This window comes from Amphiura filiformis, chromosome 14 (genome assembly GCF_039555335.1).
Source record: "Amphiura filiformis chromosome 14, Afil_fr2py, whole genome shotgun sequence".
Lineage (NCBI taxonomy): Eukaryota > Metazoa > Echinodermata > Ophiuroidea > Amphilepidida > Amphiuridae > Amphiura > Amphiura filiformis.
The window spans coordinates 63,091,085-63,111,084 of record NC_092641.1 but is presented as its reverse complement, the minus strand read 5'-3'; the positions used below and the strand labels follow the sequence as shown (position 1 = coordinate 63,111,084).

Below are 20,000 nucleotides of genomic sequence, written 5' to 3'. Positions count from 1 at the left end.
TTTTTAACATCATTCATAAAATATTTGTAGGTCTTGGAAAAAAATACGAAAGGCCAAAATGTGCTCTCATGTCCCACAAAAAATACTGTGCAAACGTTGTTATCCGATCCCTTTTTGAAGAAAAAAATTTAAAAGAAAGAAAAAAGAAAGTAAGAAAACAAATTACACCTGGCACCAACCTGACTGCAAATTCATTTAATTAACGCCCTCTATTGGCAGAATTTCTCCTTGTTTTGCAAACCCGGAAACCCGCTATTTTCGCTATCCTAATCAAAATGGCGTCCAGCGAAAGTGGAGACGATTCCCTGTACCCTATTGCAGTTCTAATTGACGAATTAAGAAATGAAGATGTACAGGTGAGGACACATTTCGGTGTTATAAATGTTGCAGCTTCGTTTCCAAGTGTGATATCGTTCTGAGAGTTAAAATAGTGTGCCAAATAAATGATGTCATTTTCTCGTTACTCTCCAGCTTTTTTTTACGCCGGTAAACAGTGCAAGCAAATTGCATTTGCAATGCATGAATGTACACGAAAACACAAGATCATGAGATGTTTCATTTAAGTTGAGCCTGATGTTGATGCACAAGCCCAGTTTTATTTTGAAAACCAAGTCGAGCGAATGATGTTATGGATGTTGAGTACCTAAACATGCCTAAAAATTGCGAGCTAAATTATGATAAGTCCAGAATTTTACGCATGTACGCATGAAAAAATGATGTCCGGAGCCGGTTAATCATGTACGGTACCAATATCCAATTGCACTCACACATGCAATGCACTGCATGCACCCCGTCACCCATGCACCGGTACTGCACACATTGCATGACATGATGACACACATGATGGTATTCAGGTGGTGGTTGCATTGCTGCATTCTCTAAATTCAGTAAATTTTCATCGTCAACCGTGTAATTGAATGGGATTATTTTGAAGTTTTAAAACGCTTGAAATATCACAAACAGTGTCCGAAATAAGGAAAATATGGAGGTTGTCCCGAGGACAACTGAAGCATAACTTCTGCTTGTCCTCAAAACATTTTGGTTGTCCCCAAAATGTGTCATATTTAAGAGGTAAAATATAGTGGTTGTCCAGAGGATAAGTACATATCTCAATATGGTTGTCCCCAGTGATTTTTGGACAAGAGGACAAGAGGATAAGCGCTTATTTCGAACACTGATCACAAACAAATAGGCCTATGTTAATAAATAATATAAATACATGCATGCATGCTAAAACCGTTGGGGTTCGATAATGAACCCCACAAAACTAACCGAGTTATGGAAAATGCCATGGGCGGTTTCACAAGTTTCCGGCTCGATCATGCCATTCGCCGCCTGATTGTATTGACAGTTTGTTGACACATCACAGACTGTCACAGTCATTCATGCATTGTAGAGTATGAGTCTGAGTGAGAGGTGAATTCAAATTTGCCATCAAACGGCATCATTTTATATATCAAATTAAAGTACAATAGGGCTATTTCATTATAAATGACACGTTCACAAAAATGGCTTTTATCATATCTGGTTGATATAATTAGGGTGATAATGCAGTGTTATTAACTTAATTCTAAGTATGCCACAAACTACAAGCTACATGAGCATTTTTACAGAATTCTGTCTATTTTTGTATAAAAAATTGCCAAAAGGTACATTTTAACCCAATTTTGGAGTCCCATTTCATTTTGCCCATGTATTCTGAATTAATTCTTTGAAAAATTAGGTACATTCTATGGCAATGTGCTTGTTGCAATGAAAATATGATATGTGTGGAACATCATGCAAGTTGAATGGTGAAAATTGGTGCAAAAATGTTAAAATTCAGTAGATTCTTGCAAAATTGGCATTTTCGTTAAATAAAAAAAATGAGTGTCCTCTCCAATTCATGCCTCCATTTGTGTTAACATTAAAGAGGAAATATAAACCCTTACCCTACCTGTATAATCTGTGTTATATTACCAATTGATGGGACAGGGCACTGATTGAGGAATTCATTTATTTTACATACAGTAGACCACTTGTTCTTGATACCACAGTTCCGCGTTAAAAATTTGTCCTCTCCAGAACTGAAGTTAATTACTAATTGTTGAAATAAGAAGGATTATATCATAGAATGTGAAATTTGTAGAGGAAGAGTGGTCTTCCTTCTACCAAGGTGGCACATGATTTGGTATTTGTTGCATTTTGCAAGCCTGTATCCACGATTCTGTTTGCAATTTAACAAATGTCCTCTCCAGCACAATTATGTCATTTCCATGAATTGGTAAACAAACTAAAAATAAAAATTTCAAAGAGCCAAACCCACAAGAAATTTTTGCATTTTATTGCAAATTATGCTTACAAACCACTTTAGTGTTCAAATTATTGTCCAGTTGTTGAGAACACATATGATATTATTCTGCATTGAACAAAAATAAAAAAAAAATTGCAATATTCCTAATTTAACCAGAATATTAACCCTGTTTGTAGTGGATTTTAAATGCTGGGGATCTTTTATGCAATAATATTGATGCAATAATATTGATGCAGCTATTTCTAAAGTTAAAGTATGCTTTATTATGTGTTAAAAATGTGTCCTATCCAGAACAAATGACACAGGAGGGTCTTTTATTTTAGGTTTTCCATGACTAGTACAACAGATTGACGCAGAATACTCACTTATGCATCAGTGTAGCTATTGGGCAGGACAAAATGACTATTTCATGAATTTTTCATGTGAAGATAAAGTTTATCCTTAAAATATGTAGTAATTTTGCACCATTTATCTGGATTAGTATCAATTTACTAATTGTTTTATATTGAAACTGGCATATTTAAGACACTGAAGTGTAAAGGAACATACAACAATTATTACAGACTAAATATGAATAAGTATGAACCCAATGTTGGTTACATATGGCCGCGTGTTTTGAACTCGCCACCCTTAGCGTTACATCACAAATATTATGAATTTTTACACCAATCAAGTTTCAAATTAGAATATCTCCACAACTATCAACCCTAAACTAGCAAAAGTATACATTTTGGAAAGCTGAAGGCATAAGCAATTTAAATATACACATTTCAACTCATTGTACAGGGTGACCTTGAAGTTATACAGGGTGGAATAAAAAAAATCCAAATAAAAAATGGGTCACTTAATGCATTGCTTATTACTAACTTGCAGTTATAAACTGAAAGTAAACAACATTGATTTGGTTAGAGGTTAGGGGGAGCCCACTGATTTTGGAAGAAAAAAATCACAGCTGTTTGGTAATCTCGAATACAGGGTGTCCCAAAATATGTTAAATTTTTTTTACAATTCAACATATTTTGAACTCAAACATTTTACCCCTAGCCCATACAAAAAAAGTAAGTCCATATTTAGAGTCCTCATCAAATTTCCTCTCAGAAAATGTAAACTTTGACTATGATAGGATAAGTAATAAAAAATTTAGGGCAACTTTTAGATTTTGAAGACATCCACATTGCTTGCTACAGTGTTTAATATGAAAACAGGTAGTTTTGCACATAAAAGTTTACATTTCATAGACTAAACCAATCATGAAGAGTTCAAAATGATTAAAAACAATTAGCAGAATAAATAATCTTTCAAAAGAGCTCTTAACCATGTCTGTAGCCCATATGGATGCAAAGATATGATCAGTTGATTCAACGCGCACACACAAAATCTTTATTTCCCATAGACTTTGCACATACCGCCACCGCCTCATCCGCCACCGCCTCATCCCCCACCTCGGTCATTCTGGACTCAAACAACTCTAACTCCACTATCTTAGCTGATAAACAATTCTCCTTTGGAGGTCTGTTAGGGCACACATTTAGCTACAACATGACACCAAACACACTTCAATACCTTTTGTTTAAGCAAAGATATAACAATTTGAACGAGTCTCGATTTGGAAAAGCGTAACAACACCACCATTTTTGGGTGGCGAGTTCAAAACGTGTGGCCATATACTCTTTCAAAGTTGTGTATTAAATTGTTTAAAAAATGTCCCTCCAGGACGGCAGCTATGTTTTACACAGCAAAAATTCAATTTAATTTTTTAATGGTTCCTGAGGTTTGACGCTCTAATATTTTGAGAATTATTGACACACCATCTGAACTTTGAAATGATAATGAATTTGCATGAAATAAATGAGTTTGAATTTTGACCCCTTTTGGGACTCAATGTTGTCATTTATAATGAAATAGCCCAATAATGCCCTTGACAAGCCTTGAGCAGGTGAGCATCGAAAGCTGTAGACATAAAAAAAATAAGGTCATGTTTTTTATCATTTTTTAAATTAGGGCACAGCACAGAAATGCATGATTTCAATACAAACAATTTATTATTTTTTTAGTATTTATGTGGATGATGTTTTAAAATACGGTACATTTGTGTTGATATTTAGCAACACAAAATAAGTTAACACAAACTTAGAAAGTTGTCACTTTCGTAATGCTGGTTTCCACATGTTTAGATGTAGGGGTGTGATTTTCGAGTAATTTTGTGCCCGGTCCCACCAAGCATTTTTGGCGGGTAACGGCACCAAATTGCAAAAAAAAAAAAAAAAAAAAAATTGCAAAAAAATAAATTTGAATGCATTTTGATATCTATAGAGTATGACATGAAAACTATGTATCAATTTTCATAAAATTCAATTTTTTTTTTTTTTTTTTCAGGTAGTGAAACAATGAATAGCATTTATGTCTAGGTCCAGAGACACTACAAAACCGAAAAAAAAACTTCGAAATAAAAATTATTAAAAAAAAAAAAATTTTTTTTAAATTTGGTACCGGCAGGAAATTTCCTGCCGGGTAATAGGATTATCGGGCGGGACTCAATTCCGGGACTCACTCACACCCTTATTTAGATGTGGTTGTTTGTTTCTCACATGGTCAAACCATTGAATGCCTGATAATGAAAGATTCTGATTTGCATCCACTGCCCACATGGTTCTGAACCTGCCGCATAAAATGCTCATTTAAAAAAATCAATATTTGCTCAAAACAAGTGTCTTGCAACAAAAAATTCAAGCCATGAAGCAATTTTATCAGTTTCGCTGTCAATTCAAGTTTCACAAAGCACGGAACGATTAATTTATGCTAGATTCTAACAATGGATCCACCCGCGGGCATCATCTGTGCTGCCTCTTCGATTGGTGAATGAGGCTCCCGCACGTGCAATCGTGCATCCAGTATAGTAAGGCCTAATAAAAATGAAGTTTGGTTTCCGGTAACCTGACCGACCGTGTAAAACCCTTGCGACTCAAGTAATTTTATCCAATTATGTTCAAAATAATATAATTGCTCACGTCCGACCGTGTGTCTACAATGCTCCTCAACGGAAAAGTTGCTACATTATTGGCAAAAATATTGCCAGCGTTGAGTTTGAGACTACAAATGGTACTTTATTTACTCACGAAATAAATAACATCTCGGCTAGTGTCTGACCGATCAGGTCCCTATCTGAATCGGCCGATTGGCCGATCAATTCCCTCTTTGATCTGCCGATTCGATCACCGATTACCAATTCCTCAATTGTAAACAATGGCTGCCATCGCCATGAGTAAATTTCACCTGTATGTTTTTATATATGTTTATCGCCTACAAAGCTTGTTCTTTTGCTAAATTTAGCTTGATTTAACTTGTCTCATTCAAAGAAATATACCAATAAATGATTACTTGTTAAGCTTCAACAATTACTTTCATGATATTGGGCGATCGGTGCATTACATCGGCGGATGAAGGAAAAATCAGTCGATGATCGGCCCGATTCGGAAGCTACCGATCTGATCGGTCAGTCTCTAATCTCGGCTGATGTAAAACTTTTTCCACTATTTTACGATCGCTATAGTATTACAGGCCTTGTCTTTTGAAAATTGCTAGCGAGTGACAAATGACTCCTCAAAACTTGTCAGGTGAGCTGTAGGCGAGTGATTTAAATCACTTGTATTAGACACAAAATGTAGGCGAGTGATAAAAAGCTCTCCTCAGCTTCATTTTAGGTGAGTGATCACTGATCACTCTCTCTCGCCTCAAAAGACAAGGCCTGGTATTATGTACACCACCGTAGACAAAACAATGCATCGACATGATTGTAGTTGTACCATGACTGTACCAAACCATTACATTTATCAAGTTTACCATTCAACTCGCAAAAGCCCACCGCAAATATTGTAAACAAGAGGATTTCCCAGAAAATATACCATTACCAAGGCAAGGTGCCGACTGCCGAGATGTATAACCATATTCTCAATTGAATTGCGTGGGAAACTGGAAATTGATTTTGATCACTTAATCAGGCCCAATTCCCCTCAGTCAGCCCCAGTGCCCCTAATCATAGTCGATGCCACCCTAATATGATGACTCGCGAGTCTCATGCTATGCAACCACAGTCTTAAATAAAAGCAACAATTATATTTCTTCCATTAACTATGAAATTCTTGTCTTATATTCACCTTGCAGTTACGACTAAATAGCATAAAGAAATTATCAACTATAGCGTTAGCTTTGGGGGTAGAAAGATCTCGGACAGAGCTTATACCATTTCTAACAGGTAAGTAAGTGCATAGGAAAAAATAATTAAAATGACTATAGACAAATCCAACGAGCCAAGTCATGGTCAGGATTTGGTCGGCCATATTTGGCTCCCCGCATGCACCAAACAGATGTTGTGAGTGCCCAATTGGGTGAATTAAACCCGCTTAAAATTCAATGTTAGATTCTTTTGTGTTGTAAACTGTCATCATTCTTTTGTCTCACGTAATGTCGGGTGATAGAATGCAGTTTAAAATACCCTTCAAGGCCGCATCATTTCACATTTTAGGTGAGATAGCTGGGTCCCCGTCGCGGCTATGGCTGCCATTGAGGAGTAGGAATGCGTGAAATTGGATTCGTCTATATACAAAGTTTAATTTAAATCTTGTGTTGTTTTTTTTGAGGGTTTTTTTTTCAAACTTGCAAGATGCACACATTTCAAAGTTGAGTTGGGCTATATTCCAGTTGAAATCCATACACCCCCTAATGGATAACATGACCTTAATTAATCTCCCACACAGTGTATGTAGATTTTAAATTCAGGTAACCCCTTCTAAAATTCACACTTTCAAACCAGTCCATATTAGTTTTATCCAGACAGGCAACATCAGGGGTAAAACCCAACAAAACAAAGTCATACTTGGTCCTTGTATATCATATCGGCCCAATATTTTCGATATTCAGCAGCGTGTCCAGGATCTGTTCCTGCGGGGGGCTCGGGGGGGCTTTCAGAGTTATGCGGGGGGCAAAAAATGGCTGATTTGACATGATTTTTTAACAAAATACGCTACAGTACTGATATCAAAATTTCAAAGTTTTCGGCGACTGAATTGTGACAGAGTACCGTACTAGAAATAGAACCTATAACTTTCTGGCGGGGGGCACTACATCGTAACATCCTATGACGTCATTCTGATATGGGGATATCCTGATTGTAGACAAGATATCATCATAGCATGGAATCTACTAGTCTACTAGTAGCCCAAGAGAATGAATCTGTGTGAAAATGGATCCTTAGATTCTCGCTGACTTACTGACCCTTGACAAACAAAATTGGCCTTTGGACCATAACTAAAGTAACATATCAACCAGGCTCCAAAACTGTACAGCAGGGTTTGTTGATTTAAATCATGTGGATTTTAATCACCGATTTAAAGGTGGGTGACCTGATTGACAGCCTCATCCCCAACTTGGAAGCTCATACTTTTCCCATAAAACATATTGAAATTAGGCATTCCAAATCGGTATATTTCCGAAGAAATCATCAAAAAACTGCAGAATTAGTCTGAAATGTGGTATACCATATTTTTGACTAATTCAGCAGTTTTTTGATGATAACTTTGGAAATACACCAATTTGGAACTCCTACAGTATGTTTTAAATGAGAAAAATAGTATCTTTCATTTGATATCAATTTATTACATGATCATGATGATTATCATTATTAAAAACACTGTAGACTACCAGTTTTACGCTGTATGAAATTTCAGTAATTCCATGAAGAATTAGTCGCATATTTACAATGAACATTTACATGATCTTTTTGCATGAATGCTTGAAAGGGACAACAGTTTATGTTATAATACATAAGTTTTAAAGAATTTGATTTTCCAAATTGATATCAGGTCACCTTCCTTTAAATTGATTTTAAAACAAAGGATATATAATCTGATTTTCAAGTCAATATTTGTGTAATTCAAAGCTGTTATTGTTTTCATGTGTTTTTTGAAGTTCCTTTATAAACTGAGCTCAAAAAGAAACTTATAATTTTTCACAAGGTCATATCTTGAAATCCTGTCTATCAAATTCTACCAAATTTACACACAGGTTTACTTCAGTACTCTACTCTTAAAACATGTCAGTAACCAATCAGTTATCCAACTGACACAACAGCAAAATGCACTGAAATGGAACAGCATCCTGGAACACATTCACAGCCCAGCCCTGTTTCATGAAAAAAGTGTATGAAAAGCAGAAAGCAGCACCATTTTATCATCTGTGCAAGGATCTTGTGTGCATTCTCACAGATTTTTTGTGCTGGGTGCCAAATATTGGGTTGTGAAAGTGGAGGAAGTCCAGGAAGCTGTCCCATGACAGTGCATTTTGCTGTTGTGTCAGTCGGACAACTGCTTGGTTACTGACATGTGTTTTGAGTAGAGTAGGCCTATTAAAGTAATTCCTGTGTGTAATTTTGGTTCATTTTGATTGACAATATTTTAAGATATGACCTTGTGATTCACGTTGTAAAGAATTATAAGTTTCTTTTTGAGCTCGGTTTAATTTACATGTGAAGATTGAATAATATGAAATCACTGTTGTTTTCCTTTAATTTTCACACAATTTGGTCAAGATTCTATAATTAATATCATCATTATTTAGCATTTGACTTTTTTTATTGCATTCATTGGAATGGGCAACTTTTATTGTGTTGAGCCAGCTTTGGTTGCCTTTTAGGCTTTAGTGGTGTTTATGGGGTTGGGAAGGGAAAAAAATTAAAAAACAATGGACATATAAAATTTGAAAAAAAAATGAATTACAATTAAATAAAATGATTTTTAAAAAAATCGCCAACAATGCTGTACTTGTAGGTTAATAAATGCGTATTACTTGTTGAGAGTGAAATTGTACAAAATAATGTACGCGTAGTCGCGTACTACTGATATGTTGATGTGTCTAATGCATGAGCCCGTGAGGGATGAGTGCATTAGGCGCATCAACATCTCATATAAAAAAAAACCCATGATTTTGCTATTTTTATAACAAAATTGTCACTAAAATGCTTGAAAAATACAAGCAAAATGAACGTGTGGACCCGCGTCGACAGCGGTGCGAGTAGTACACGGAGTGCACGCCTATAGATGTGATCAGGGATGTAATTTCTCCGTATTTTTTTTCATCCCCAAAAAATCTCTGTATTTTCCGTATTTTCCCGTAATTTTCCGATTACACGAAAATGTATTTTTTCTCTGTTTTTCCGTGTCTTTGTATCTTTTTTCTTCGCGAAAATACCCCGTCTGAACAGGGGGAACAAAAAAATAGCGCCTCAAGCGATTATATTTCGCTAGTTTCGCCTGTCTCTGTGGCAGCACGTGGCCGCTTGCCGTACGGCTCTCGCTATAGCAGTGAAACGATAGCTTGTGCGTGTTGTGTATTATTTGTGTAAGAGATTGACGGAGGTGAATTCTGCTGACATCGTGCATCCAGGGGCGCTGACATCGTAACAATTGCACACGTGAAAGTTTGTTTTGATTTGGCTCAATGGATTGTGACCAATTTTCTTGGAAATAATTATTGGACCTGAAGTATCGACAATGGAGGTTGATAGGACAGCTATACTGATTAAAATGGTAACTTTTCCCTTTTTTCAATGAATGGAAAATGGAAGAAATTAACAGTTTTTGTGCATGAAATTGACTATAATTGAGGCTAAAATAACAAAATTTTCCAACAGGGGGCGCTGCCCCCGTACCCCCACCGAGAGCCCCCTGGACCCCCGGGAACGCCTAGCGCAAACGCTCGGCATGCTCGCTTGAGTCGCTTCGCTCGCATATTTACTCTATATTTTTTTCCGTATTTTTTTACATACCCCACTTACATCCCTGATGTGATTAGACAAGATTAATGCATAGTTCGCATTTTTCTAATGTTTGCTCTGATTGGTTCTCACTATCTAAGAGTGTATGAAAGGGAAATGGAACCTGCTTGTGAAGTAGACGTGTAATGAAATTGAAATGTTCTTGGTCATTTCAGATACCATTTATGATGAGGATGAAGTACTTCTGGCTCTAGCAGAACAACTAGGAAGTTTTACAGCCCTGGTGGGTGGTCCAGAACATGTACACTGTTTACTGGTATGTATAGTTCTCCCCCCGGGTGGGGCACTCGAAATATGAAAAGATGTACCTGTGCCAACTGCAGATATGCCACTTTTCTTGATTTATCAGGAATTCCTGATTTTTGCCTCATAAGGTCATAAGGTAACAAGGTTTGCTGAAAAAAGGGGTCTATTGACAGGCACATGACGTGTGCCAATGTATATGTGCAAGTACCCCCTAAAATAAAGTGTGGCAAATTATTCTTTAATCTTTACACATCCACAAAATTTGTCCTCAGCAGTATAAAAGTACTAGTATTTGAAATAATTGGTTTGGAAACTCCTCGCCCGTTATTTATGTTTCTACTGTCTCGGATACCTGCGGGTGTCAATAATACTGTACTACCCATTATTTCTTGGATATATATATCCCTCAAGGAAAGTGTTCTTGCTTGAAAAAAAGAGTGAAAGTAGCAAATTTATAAATTTGATCTGTGATCAACTAATGTCAAATGTCTTGTTCTTCACAGCCACCCCTAGAGAGCCTCGCCACAGTAGAAGAAACCGTTGTACGAGACAAGGCTGTGGAGTCTCTTCGCAAGCTCTCAGAGGAACACTCAGCAGCTGATTTAGAAGCTCATTTTATCCCATTGGTGAAGAGACTGTCTAGCGGTGATTGGTTCACCTCAAGGACGTCGGCATGTGGGCTGTTCAGTGTTAGCTATCCAAAATGCTCAGTAGGAGTCAAGTCAGAATTAAGGCAGTAAGTATTTTTATTTTTTTACAATTTTGTAAAAAAGTTTAAAATTTTTTTTTAGAACACATGTAAGGGATCGGATAACAACGTTTGCACAGTATTTTTTATTGGACATGAAAGTACATCAGACGCATCGCATTGCATTCTGAATATCCTGATGATATCAAATAATTTTGAAAGTCATACACCCCCTGTGGAAAACAATCACTCGCACACTGGGTATAGATAGACCCCGGCAAAAAACACAATTTTTAAAGGCAAAATAAGATATATGAACAAAAAAAGCGAGATTTACCCCAAATTTGCTTTAAAAACCGAGATTTTCCCGGAAAATCGCTGTCAAAAAAAGAAAAATCCCTGAATATTAAAAATTAAAAAATCCAAAATACTGCCCTCTGGAGTCCAGCCGTCCAATGTTTTCAAACATGGCGCCGATTCATCACGATCGAAGGACGAAAAACGTAAACAGAAGTTCAATTATTTCCACCTCAATATGTTGTTTACATAATAAATCCTTTCTCAGTTTAATAAATTTAACAAGAAACTACTTAGTATTCAATTACCTTGACATTTTAGAGACCAATTTAAGGGCTGGGGTATGAGCGTTTGGACAGTATTTATTTTGGGACATCAGAGCACATCAGACATATCGAATTGCATTCTGAATACGAAGAATGTCATTCTGATATCAAATAATTTTGATTTTTGAAATTGCAATTTAATACACATTTTATGGCAAATCATTAAAAATTGATATTTTTGATATTTAACAGTACTTGAAGTAAACTTTATAAATCTGATGATTTATACTTAAAGTGTATGTAGGTGGGATGAAAAGCCGACGATCAATTGAAAATTTTGACCTTTCATTATTGAAGATATGGATTTTTTCCCAAAACACCAAAAAAAAAAATAGGTCTTTTGGGGAAAAAATCCATATCTTCAATATGAAAGGTCAAAATTTTCAATTGACCGTCGACTTTACCTCCCTGCTACATACACTTTAAGAATATATTATTAGATTTATATAATTTACTTCGAGGACTGTTATATATCAAAAATTTGAAAAATATTAAATTTGTATAATTTGTCATAAAATTTGTATTATATTGTGATTTTCAAATAATGAAAATTCTTTGATATCAGAAAGACATGCTTCGTATTCAGAATGCAATTCGCTAGGTCTGAGGTGCTCTCATGTCCTACAAAAAATACTGTCGAAACGCAATAAACGCTCATTTTAGATCCCTTAAGCACTGAAACTACACACTGGTGAGTACATTTAAGCTTACTTGATGACATGAATGTCAACACGGCATGGAACTCAATGATTTTCGGAAATGTTTACGCCATTAAAACACCTTGTTTTATTGCTTGTAAAAGCAAGATAATTACTCAATAGCGAAAATTGCGGCGAGAAAACCGAGATTGCGTTTTTTGCCGGGGCTTAGGTATAGACAATGGAGTCGCCCATTTAGGTAACCCCATATGTAATTCACACTCCCTGTGTGGGAGATTAAGGTCATGTCTTCCATATGGGGTGTATGAATTTCAACTGAATAGCCCATTGCTATCTTTTTTACTAAGGAGGTCAGTTGAGTTCATTTATAGCAGGAAAAACAAAGAATGTCAGGGCTTGAATTATTCAAGATTTACATGCACAGTGACCAGGCCTTGCCGTTTGAGGCGAGCGATCGCTCTCGCTTGCCACCGTTCGCCCAAACTTGATTTCTAGTGAGTGATTTTCCACTCGCCATAGACACTAAATATCACTCGTGGCAAAGCCCCCCAAATCAGATATCGAATCAGCAATTTCAGCATTTAATCGATTCTGTGCCCCGCTAAGCGTAGAAAGTCAACAATTTTTAGCGTGCTTCGTGCACATTTCAACATAAATACTGTTTAAGACCGAAGCTCTCAAGCTCACCTGATTATACCCAAATTTGTGAAAACTCGACCACTCGCCTAGAATCGTGCTAGCGAGTGATTAACCACTCGCCTTTAAAATCTAAATGGCAAGGCCTGAGTGACCATGTTCACCTCTGTACTATGTGCCTATCAATTACAAAGGATTCTGGAATTTTTTAAAAAGGTCATTTTAAGTTAAAATATATTCTAATGGAATGTTGTGTTTGATGTTAATTTCAGACATTACCGCAACCTTTGCGCAGATGACACACCCATGGTTCGCCGTGCTGCCGCTAGTAAACTTGGGGAGCTGGCCAAGGCAGTGGAATTAGAACAGCTCAAGACAGATCTTATACCACTGTTTGTTAATTTAGCTGGGGATGAGCAAGTGAGTGATCAATTTCATTTTCAATCGCGTAGTCAAATTTGGATCGATTCCTGAGAATCCGCATTTGGACAGTGGAAAACTTAATAACCATGTCCACAGTAAGCCAAAACATCTCAAGTGTGTGTGTAAGCATTGGAGAGTAAACACTTAATTGAGTTTGATGATGTCCTTGGTTGGTGGTGTTATACCGGTATCTGTTGTATGTGTGGACAGAAATAATATTTTGGCAAATGGTGCGGCCATGCATGTATGCCCCATAACTCTATTATAGATGAACCTGGATGTCTCTCTTTTAACCTCAAACTGCCAAAATATTTATCAAATTATGCTGGCGGCACATGCTAGTACAAGGGAAGAAGAGACCGTCTCGTGAAGACACAGTCAACAGTCGTCGATAAATTGTATACGTTTTCCCGTCCCCACATATCCAAGATGGGCGCCACCGTCCTACATGCAACTTGTGCTTGGAGTTAGACTACCCCGCAGTCCACTTGCCCATTGTGCATACCCTGGATATTGTATTTAAGCTTAAAACTCTGATTTAATTAATGTGAGCACAATTGATAGATTTTCACATCTGATCAGTCACCCTACTCCCTCTGTTTGTTAGCTTCCCAAGTGGACTACTGACATTGCCTTGCGGTTAAGATTTTTAACACGGGACTCTATGGCCTAACTAAAATTGGCCATGATGTAATGCATCTTTAAATGGATCTGCCTTGTGATTGGTCGCCCATGCCTCGCTATGGTTTAAATCGTCTGGGCCCGCCCCATTACCATTTACTACACCGTAAACAACTGTCTGTGGTATTTGCGGCGCTTTTGTGTTGACGAGAAAGTTAATCTCTCATCAAACATCTAGCGCGTACTTGTGGTTAATGGACTGATAAACAAGTATGCTTGACGGTGTGTTTTTAGAGAGCAAAGTCCAGGGGGTAAAGTTCTGCTTACAATTCAAAGTTCATAGTCGAAATTTCGGGGTTCGCTATCAATAAACTGGTAGATTCCAAAATCAGAATTGTTCAGTATTAAAGTGAGCCGTTATAATTATGCAAGATAATGTTGCATTCAATTACTTTTATTGTCACTAATCGTCTGATATTTTTAACTCTTTATGACCATTTTACTATTGAATACTATAATTTTAATAAACATCAGTATAATTTTGAGTTCAACGAAATGGGTTCATCATGACTAATAATAACATATTTTTAATAAAATTTGACTATGGCATAGTCTAGCTTGGAGTGTGATTTTGTACAACTCGCAATAGTTGGCAGGCCATAGGTTGCCTACCTACTCTTGTTGTAAGAATATCTACCACACTTTGTAATTAGAGTAAGGGTAAGTGTTAGGCATGGTGGTCTTTAGACAAATCCTTTTTGGAAGTCCAGGTGGCAGGTGGTGGGGACATTTTCGCTGACAGAAAATGTAACATTGTTGACTTTGAACAGTATTTCCTAAAATTGGGGGTTTAAATCAAACTAACTCCTTGGGGGCATACAAAGACCACCCTGGTGTTAGGCAAGGCATTAGCCAGCTGTCTTTAGGGTGTCCAAAATGGTCAAAAATACCTTATTCTACAAAATCAGGGTGTCCACTTCCTATTCACTCCATTATAAAAATCAGAATTTTAGGGCGTAAACCACCAAATAACTTCTCCATTGAAAAGCACGTAAAATCAACTTTTTCAAGCGGCGTTTTCTACCAGGCGTGACAATATTTGTCACTTTTTACGTCATCCCTGTATTAATTAAGGTCTGAAGTTTTATCTAAACTTCAATTTTGGGGAACTTTATAGAATCAGTTTTTATTAAAAATGTTGAAAAGCGCGCCGCTATTTCAACACCAAAACTAGCATTCAAACTTGTTCCGTTAGCAGTAATTCGGACAGGGCCTACTTTTCTTGTGAAATCGATTTGTATAATTTCATATCTATTTTAGTCATTAATAGGCTAGCATCTTTCATTTAAATCAGAACATGTCAACCTCACGAAGAACATGGTCCCTAAGGACACCACGTTGTCTCCAGTAGCCATATACGTTTAACCGAACTCATCACCATTGCACCTTTCAAGCGCAGTGATTTAGTGTAATACGCCTTGAACCGCACAAGAGGTTTGAATTTTTTTTAACTTTTCTCTATTTTTGGAAACAATAAACTATTCTAAGAAAAAGTGTCATTTCTTTAATTCATACATTACACGAATCTGCTATAAGGGTTCTCTAAACAATTTTTGATACATTAAAAAAACCCGCCATTTTGGGTACTTTTGACCATTATGGATATAAACAGAGTTTATAGCAGGTTTGATCGATCTTTAAATACAATTATGACATCATAATAGTTAAAATTTTAACAACAGTGAGTCAAATAACTTAAGTTGCACATTACATAAGCAAAATGCACAAAGGTTTCTGAACCCCCCCCCCCATGACAAGCATCATCTCATTGCACGAGTATATGCCTAGGTCGAAAACGTTAGGGGTAGGGGTATAAAGACACGACACCCCCTTGCGCGCATATTTTCTCCCAATGTCTGATAATATTACAATATCTTCAATCAAAGAAACTCGTCACAAACTTGGTTAATCAATTTCCCTCTAGAGAATTGAAAACGGCCGCATTGTAACTAGTAACGCCATATACCGACCAAGTTTCGTTAAAATTGAGAGGAAAATAGAAACGTCACCTTAAAACGCTATTGATAAGGCAGTTGGAGGTACTTGGATACCTTTGATGGGATAAATGTTTCCGAGAGTATCTTATAAACGCATTTCATGTTATCGTTTTTCAATTATTGTACCATTTTCTTAAACAAAAATTTTAAAAGTTGAATGGTTATTCGATTTTAAGCTCAAAGTGGTATATCTGAACAAACATGGCCGCCATTGCCAGCTTTGGTACCAAACCCTGTTTCCAACGAATTTTCCAGAAATTTATACTCTAAAATCTTGTTTGAAAGCTTCGGGATTATAAAATAGAATATTCTCATTTCAAAATAAATCAGTTTGAGGGGAAAACTTTCTTTAATAACTTTAAATTTCGAATTTTATAGCTCATTCCACCATTTTTTAACATGCTTTCAAAGGCGTAAACCACCAAATAACTTCTCCATTGAAAAGCACGTAAAAATCAACTTTTTCAAACGGCGTTTTCTACCAGGCGTGACAATATTTGTCACTTTTTTACGTCATCCCTGTATTAATTAAGGACTGAAATTTTATTTAAACTTCAATTTTGGGGAACTTTATAGAATCAGTTTTTTTTTTTTTTTTGTTGAAAAGCGACGCCGCTATTTCAACACCAAAACTAGCATTCAAACTTGTTCCGTTAGCAGTAATTCGGACAGGGCCTACTTTTCTTGTGAAATCGATTTGTATAATTTCATATCTATTTTAGTCATTAATAGGCTAGCATCTTTCATTTAAATCAGAACATGTCAACCTCACGAAGAACATGGTCCCTAAGGACACCACGTTGTCTCCAGTAGCCATATACGTTTAACCGGAACTCATCACCATTGCACCTTTCGCGCAGTGATTTAGTGTAATACGCCCTTGAAGGGTGTCCAAATTGAAAACAGGGTGTCCAAATGACACCTGGACACCCCTCTGGCTAATGCCTTGGTGTTAGGGTGTAGTATGTTATTAGGTATTCTATAATTATTCCAAATGATCTTATGACAATTGCCTTTTGTTTGACAGGATTCTGTGCGTCTGTTGGCAGTGGAGGCATGCGTTAACATCGCTGGGCTTCTGTCACACGAGGACACAGAATCTCTAATCATGCCCACGTTGCGACAGTGTGCTGAGGACAAATCCTGGAGAGTAAGGTACATGGTAGCAGATAAATTCACAGATGTAAGTATAATCTCTCTTATTTAAGCCCCCTCCCCCCCAAAAAAAATATGTTTGATTGTCCTCATCCGGTTGACCCTAATCTAAAAAATCTGACAAAAATTTGCTGTGTTTTACTATACAAAAGAATACCGACCCTAATTTTGGAAATTCCAGACATTGTTTTTAAAAACAGTTTCTTCACACTTAGTTGTTTTAAAACATGAATGAAGTAAGTAGTATATACACTAGAGAATTATCCCAATTTATTGCTATTTGGTCTATTTTTTAAGGTAATTGGGCATATACATGTTTTGGTTATGACCTTATTAAATTATAAAAGAAACAGTTATTTAAAAAAAAAGTCTGACCGACCGATCCTACCCCTTGGAGTGGGGTCTATGGACAATCAAAAAATTGTGTTTTTTGGCCTTTTTTTGCAGGCATTTTCTGCTTCAAAAGATGTTGGCGTTTGCGGTTCTCGGCAGCGATTTTATAAACTTTTAGCTCTTTGTTCAAGGTTTTGTTTTCAAAGTTTTCTGCGGTTTCTGTGGTGGAAGACGCTATGGAAAACTCTAACACCGCTGTGGAATGTTGCAACACATTACAAAAGAATTTTTAAGTGGAATATGCCCCAGATGTACAATTTGCAGATTCTAAATGATAAGTTTAAAATCCTCTTCCAGATTCAAACGGCAGTGGGTCCAGAGATCACCAAAGCCGACTTAGTCCCTGCGTTCCAGAGTTTACTCAAGGATTGCGAGGCGGAGGTGCGGGCAGCATCTGCACACAAAGTGAAGGAATTTTGCAATGCCCTACCTGCGGATTCTAGGGAGCAGATTATTATGACAAATATACTACCATGTGTTAAGGTAAGAAGATTAATAAATCACAGCCATCATTTGTAGCTAACATTTAATTGTACAAACCGCAAGGTTTTATTGTGGATTGGGGTTTGTGGTGATGGGAATCAGGCAGGCTTCCAGATAAGCGGGCGCAAACCAGGAGCTACTTTATAAAAAAAGTAGCTCCTGGTCATTCAATTTTACCAAGGAACCAGGAGCTACTTTGACACAGCCAGGAGCTACTCTTAAAATCCAATATTAAACAGTTTTATTACTTGTTAAAGGGGCATTTCGTGATCCACAGCCTCATCCCCCCACTTTTCTCAAAAAAAGTTGAGATTTTTATATCACTGGAAACCTCTGGCTACATAATGCTTATGTACAAAATATTTCTTGCAGATTAATTCGTTTTGCAAAGATATCGTGAAATTTGAATATCGTTCTGGTGCACCAGAACGAAATTACAACGCATTGTCTATGGAGCAGTGTAATACACATTATCATGCATAACTCGCAAACGCAAAATCGGAATCAACTGAAATTTTGGGAATAGGCTTTTTTCGTGGATATGTACTGAAAAATGTCATAAAAAGAGGATGCTAGGATCACAAAATCCTCCTTTAAGTGTTAACTACCCTGTAATATGTTACATGTAAGTACTACTACAACACCCCCCTAAATCCCACACCACCCCGAGTCCCTTACTACTACTAGAGTACTAGACTACAAAAGCTGGCCTAGATAGCTTTGATATAAAACAAAGCAAGAAATGGAAGAAGGAAAAGGAGAAAGGAGAGAAGGCCACTCCCAAACACAATCGTACAATTTTACTCTTAGCCCTTACTTCGTGAGAAAGGAAACTGGAATTCCAATCTTGGGGCTTGATTCCGCCTGAGCGCCCGCTTATCTGGATGCCTGGAATCAGGGGTCTCTACTATCCACTTCAAGAGGCATTGCATGGTCCACAGCCTCATCCCCAATTGAATTTAAAAAGGAGTTTAATGCTCTCAGAAACCTGGGACTACACCATGATATCATATAATTTGAATTTTGGGGCGGTCAGCAGCCCGAAATTTACAACACCGGGGTGTTGTATAGTAATTATGTGTACTGTAACTCACATATTCAATGTCCAAATCAACCAAAATTTTGGAAAGAAGTTTTTTCTCAAATCTGGGATGTGAAAAGAAATGGGAATGCAACAGACTTGATGCGTGCACAGTGTTCTAGCCACGCCGGTCGGGGATATCCGGCACTAAGCTTAAATATATAGGTCACCGACCGGCATAAAATCTTTGAAATCAAAGAAAATGCACAAGTTCCATTAACTTACAACCAAGGTGATTTGTTTTTTACCTGAGAGAACAGTAAGAGATGAATTTATCCTTTTTGGTGTAGCTGTGTGTAAGGAGGGAGAACAGCTACACCATGGACAAATTCATCTCTTAATCTCCTACACAGACAAATTCATCTCTCAATCCCTCTCCTTATGCACACTCAGCTACTAAAATTAGCAGGCACGAAAATTGTGCTGGCTATAACTCTTGTGTGCACAATATTTTTATTAGTTCATGTAATGGCATTGAGTCTATCACTTTTGCGATACCCTCTTTTTCTGTTGTCACTAACAACCGTATCCAATGATGCAATTGGTAGGCAGCAAGGATTTTAGCACCGCAGGAGTGATGTTACCAACCTTCAAATTGTAATTATTAATATGGTAAATTAATACAAAATGAAGGATAAACAAGCACAAAACTATGATTCTAAGAGCCTCAAAAGGTTATTTCTAATCGATGAAGAGCAAATTTATTTTTAGATGACATGTGTTGACTGGAAACAAAAGTAAAAAGATAAAAAAGAATGGAAACAATCCGTCTATAATAAGAGGTATCAAGAATTCTATTAATGACGCCCTCAGG

General features: G+C 36.9%; 1 protein-coding gene across 1 annotated transcript in view; it reads left to right on the top strand.

Annotated features, from left to right (window-relative positions):
- The first annotated feature begins 248 nt into the window (after window positions 1–248).
- The window catches only part of LOC140170422 (serine/threonine-protein phosphatase 2A 65 kDa regulatory subunit A beta isoform-like), a 40,343-nt gene continuing 20,591 nt past the window's right edge, over window positions 249–20,000 (top strand). Inside the window, exons 1-7 of the mRNA XM_072193793.1 lie at window positions 249–356; window positions 6,455–6,545; window positions 10,277–10,377; window positions 10,871–11,103; window positions 13,246–13,393; window positions 17,102–17,257; window positions 17,920–18,105. Of these exons, the coding sequence (XP_072049894.1) occupies window positions 276–356; window positions 6,455–6,545; window positions 10,277–10,377; window positions 10,871–11,103; window positions 13,246–13,393; window positions 17,102–17,257; window positions 17,920–18,105 (996 nt within the window). The 5' untranslated portion in view covers window positions 249–275. The remainder of the gene's footprint in view (window positions 357–6,454; window positions 6,546–10,276; window positions 10,378–10,870; window positions 11,104–13,245; window positions 13,394–17,101; window positions 17,258–17,919; window positions 18,106–20,000) is intronic.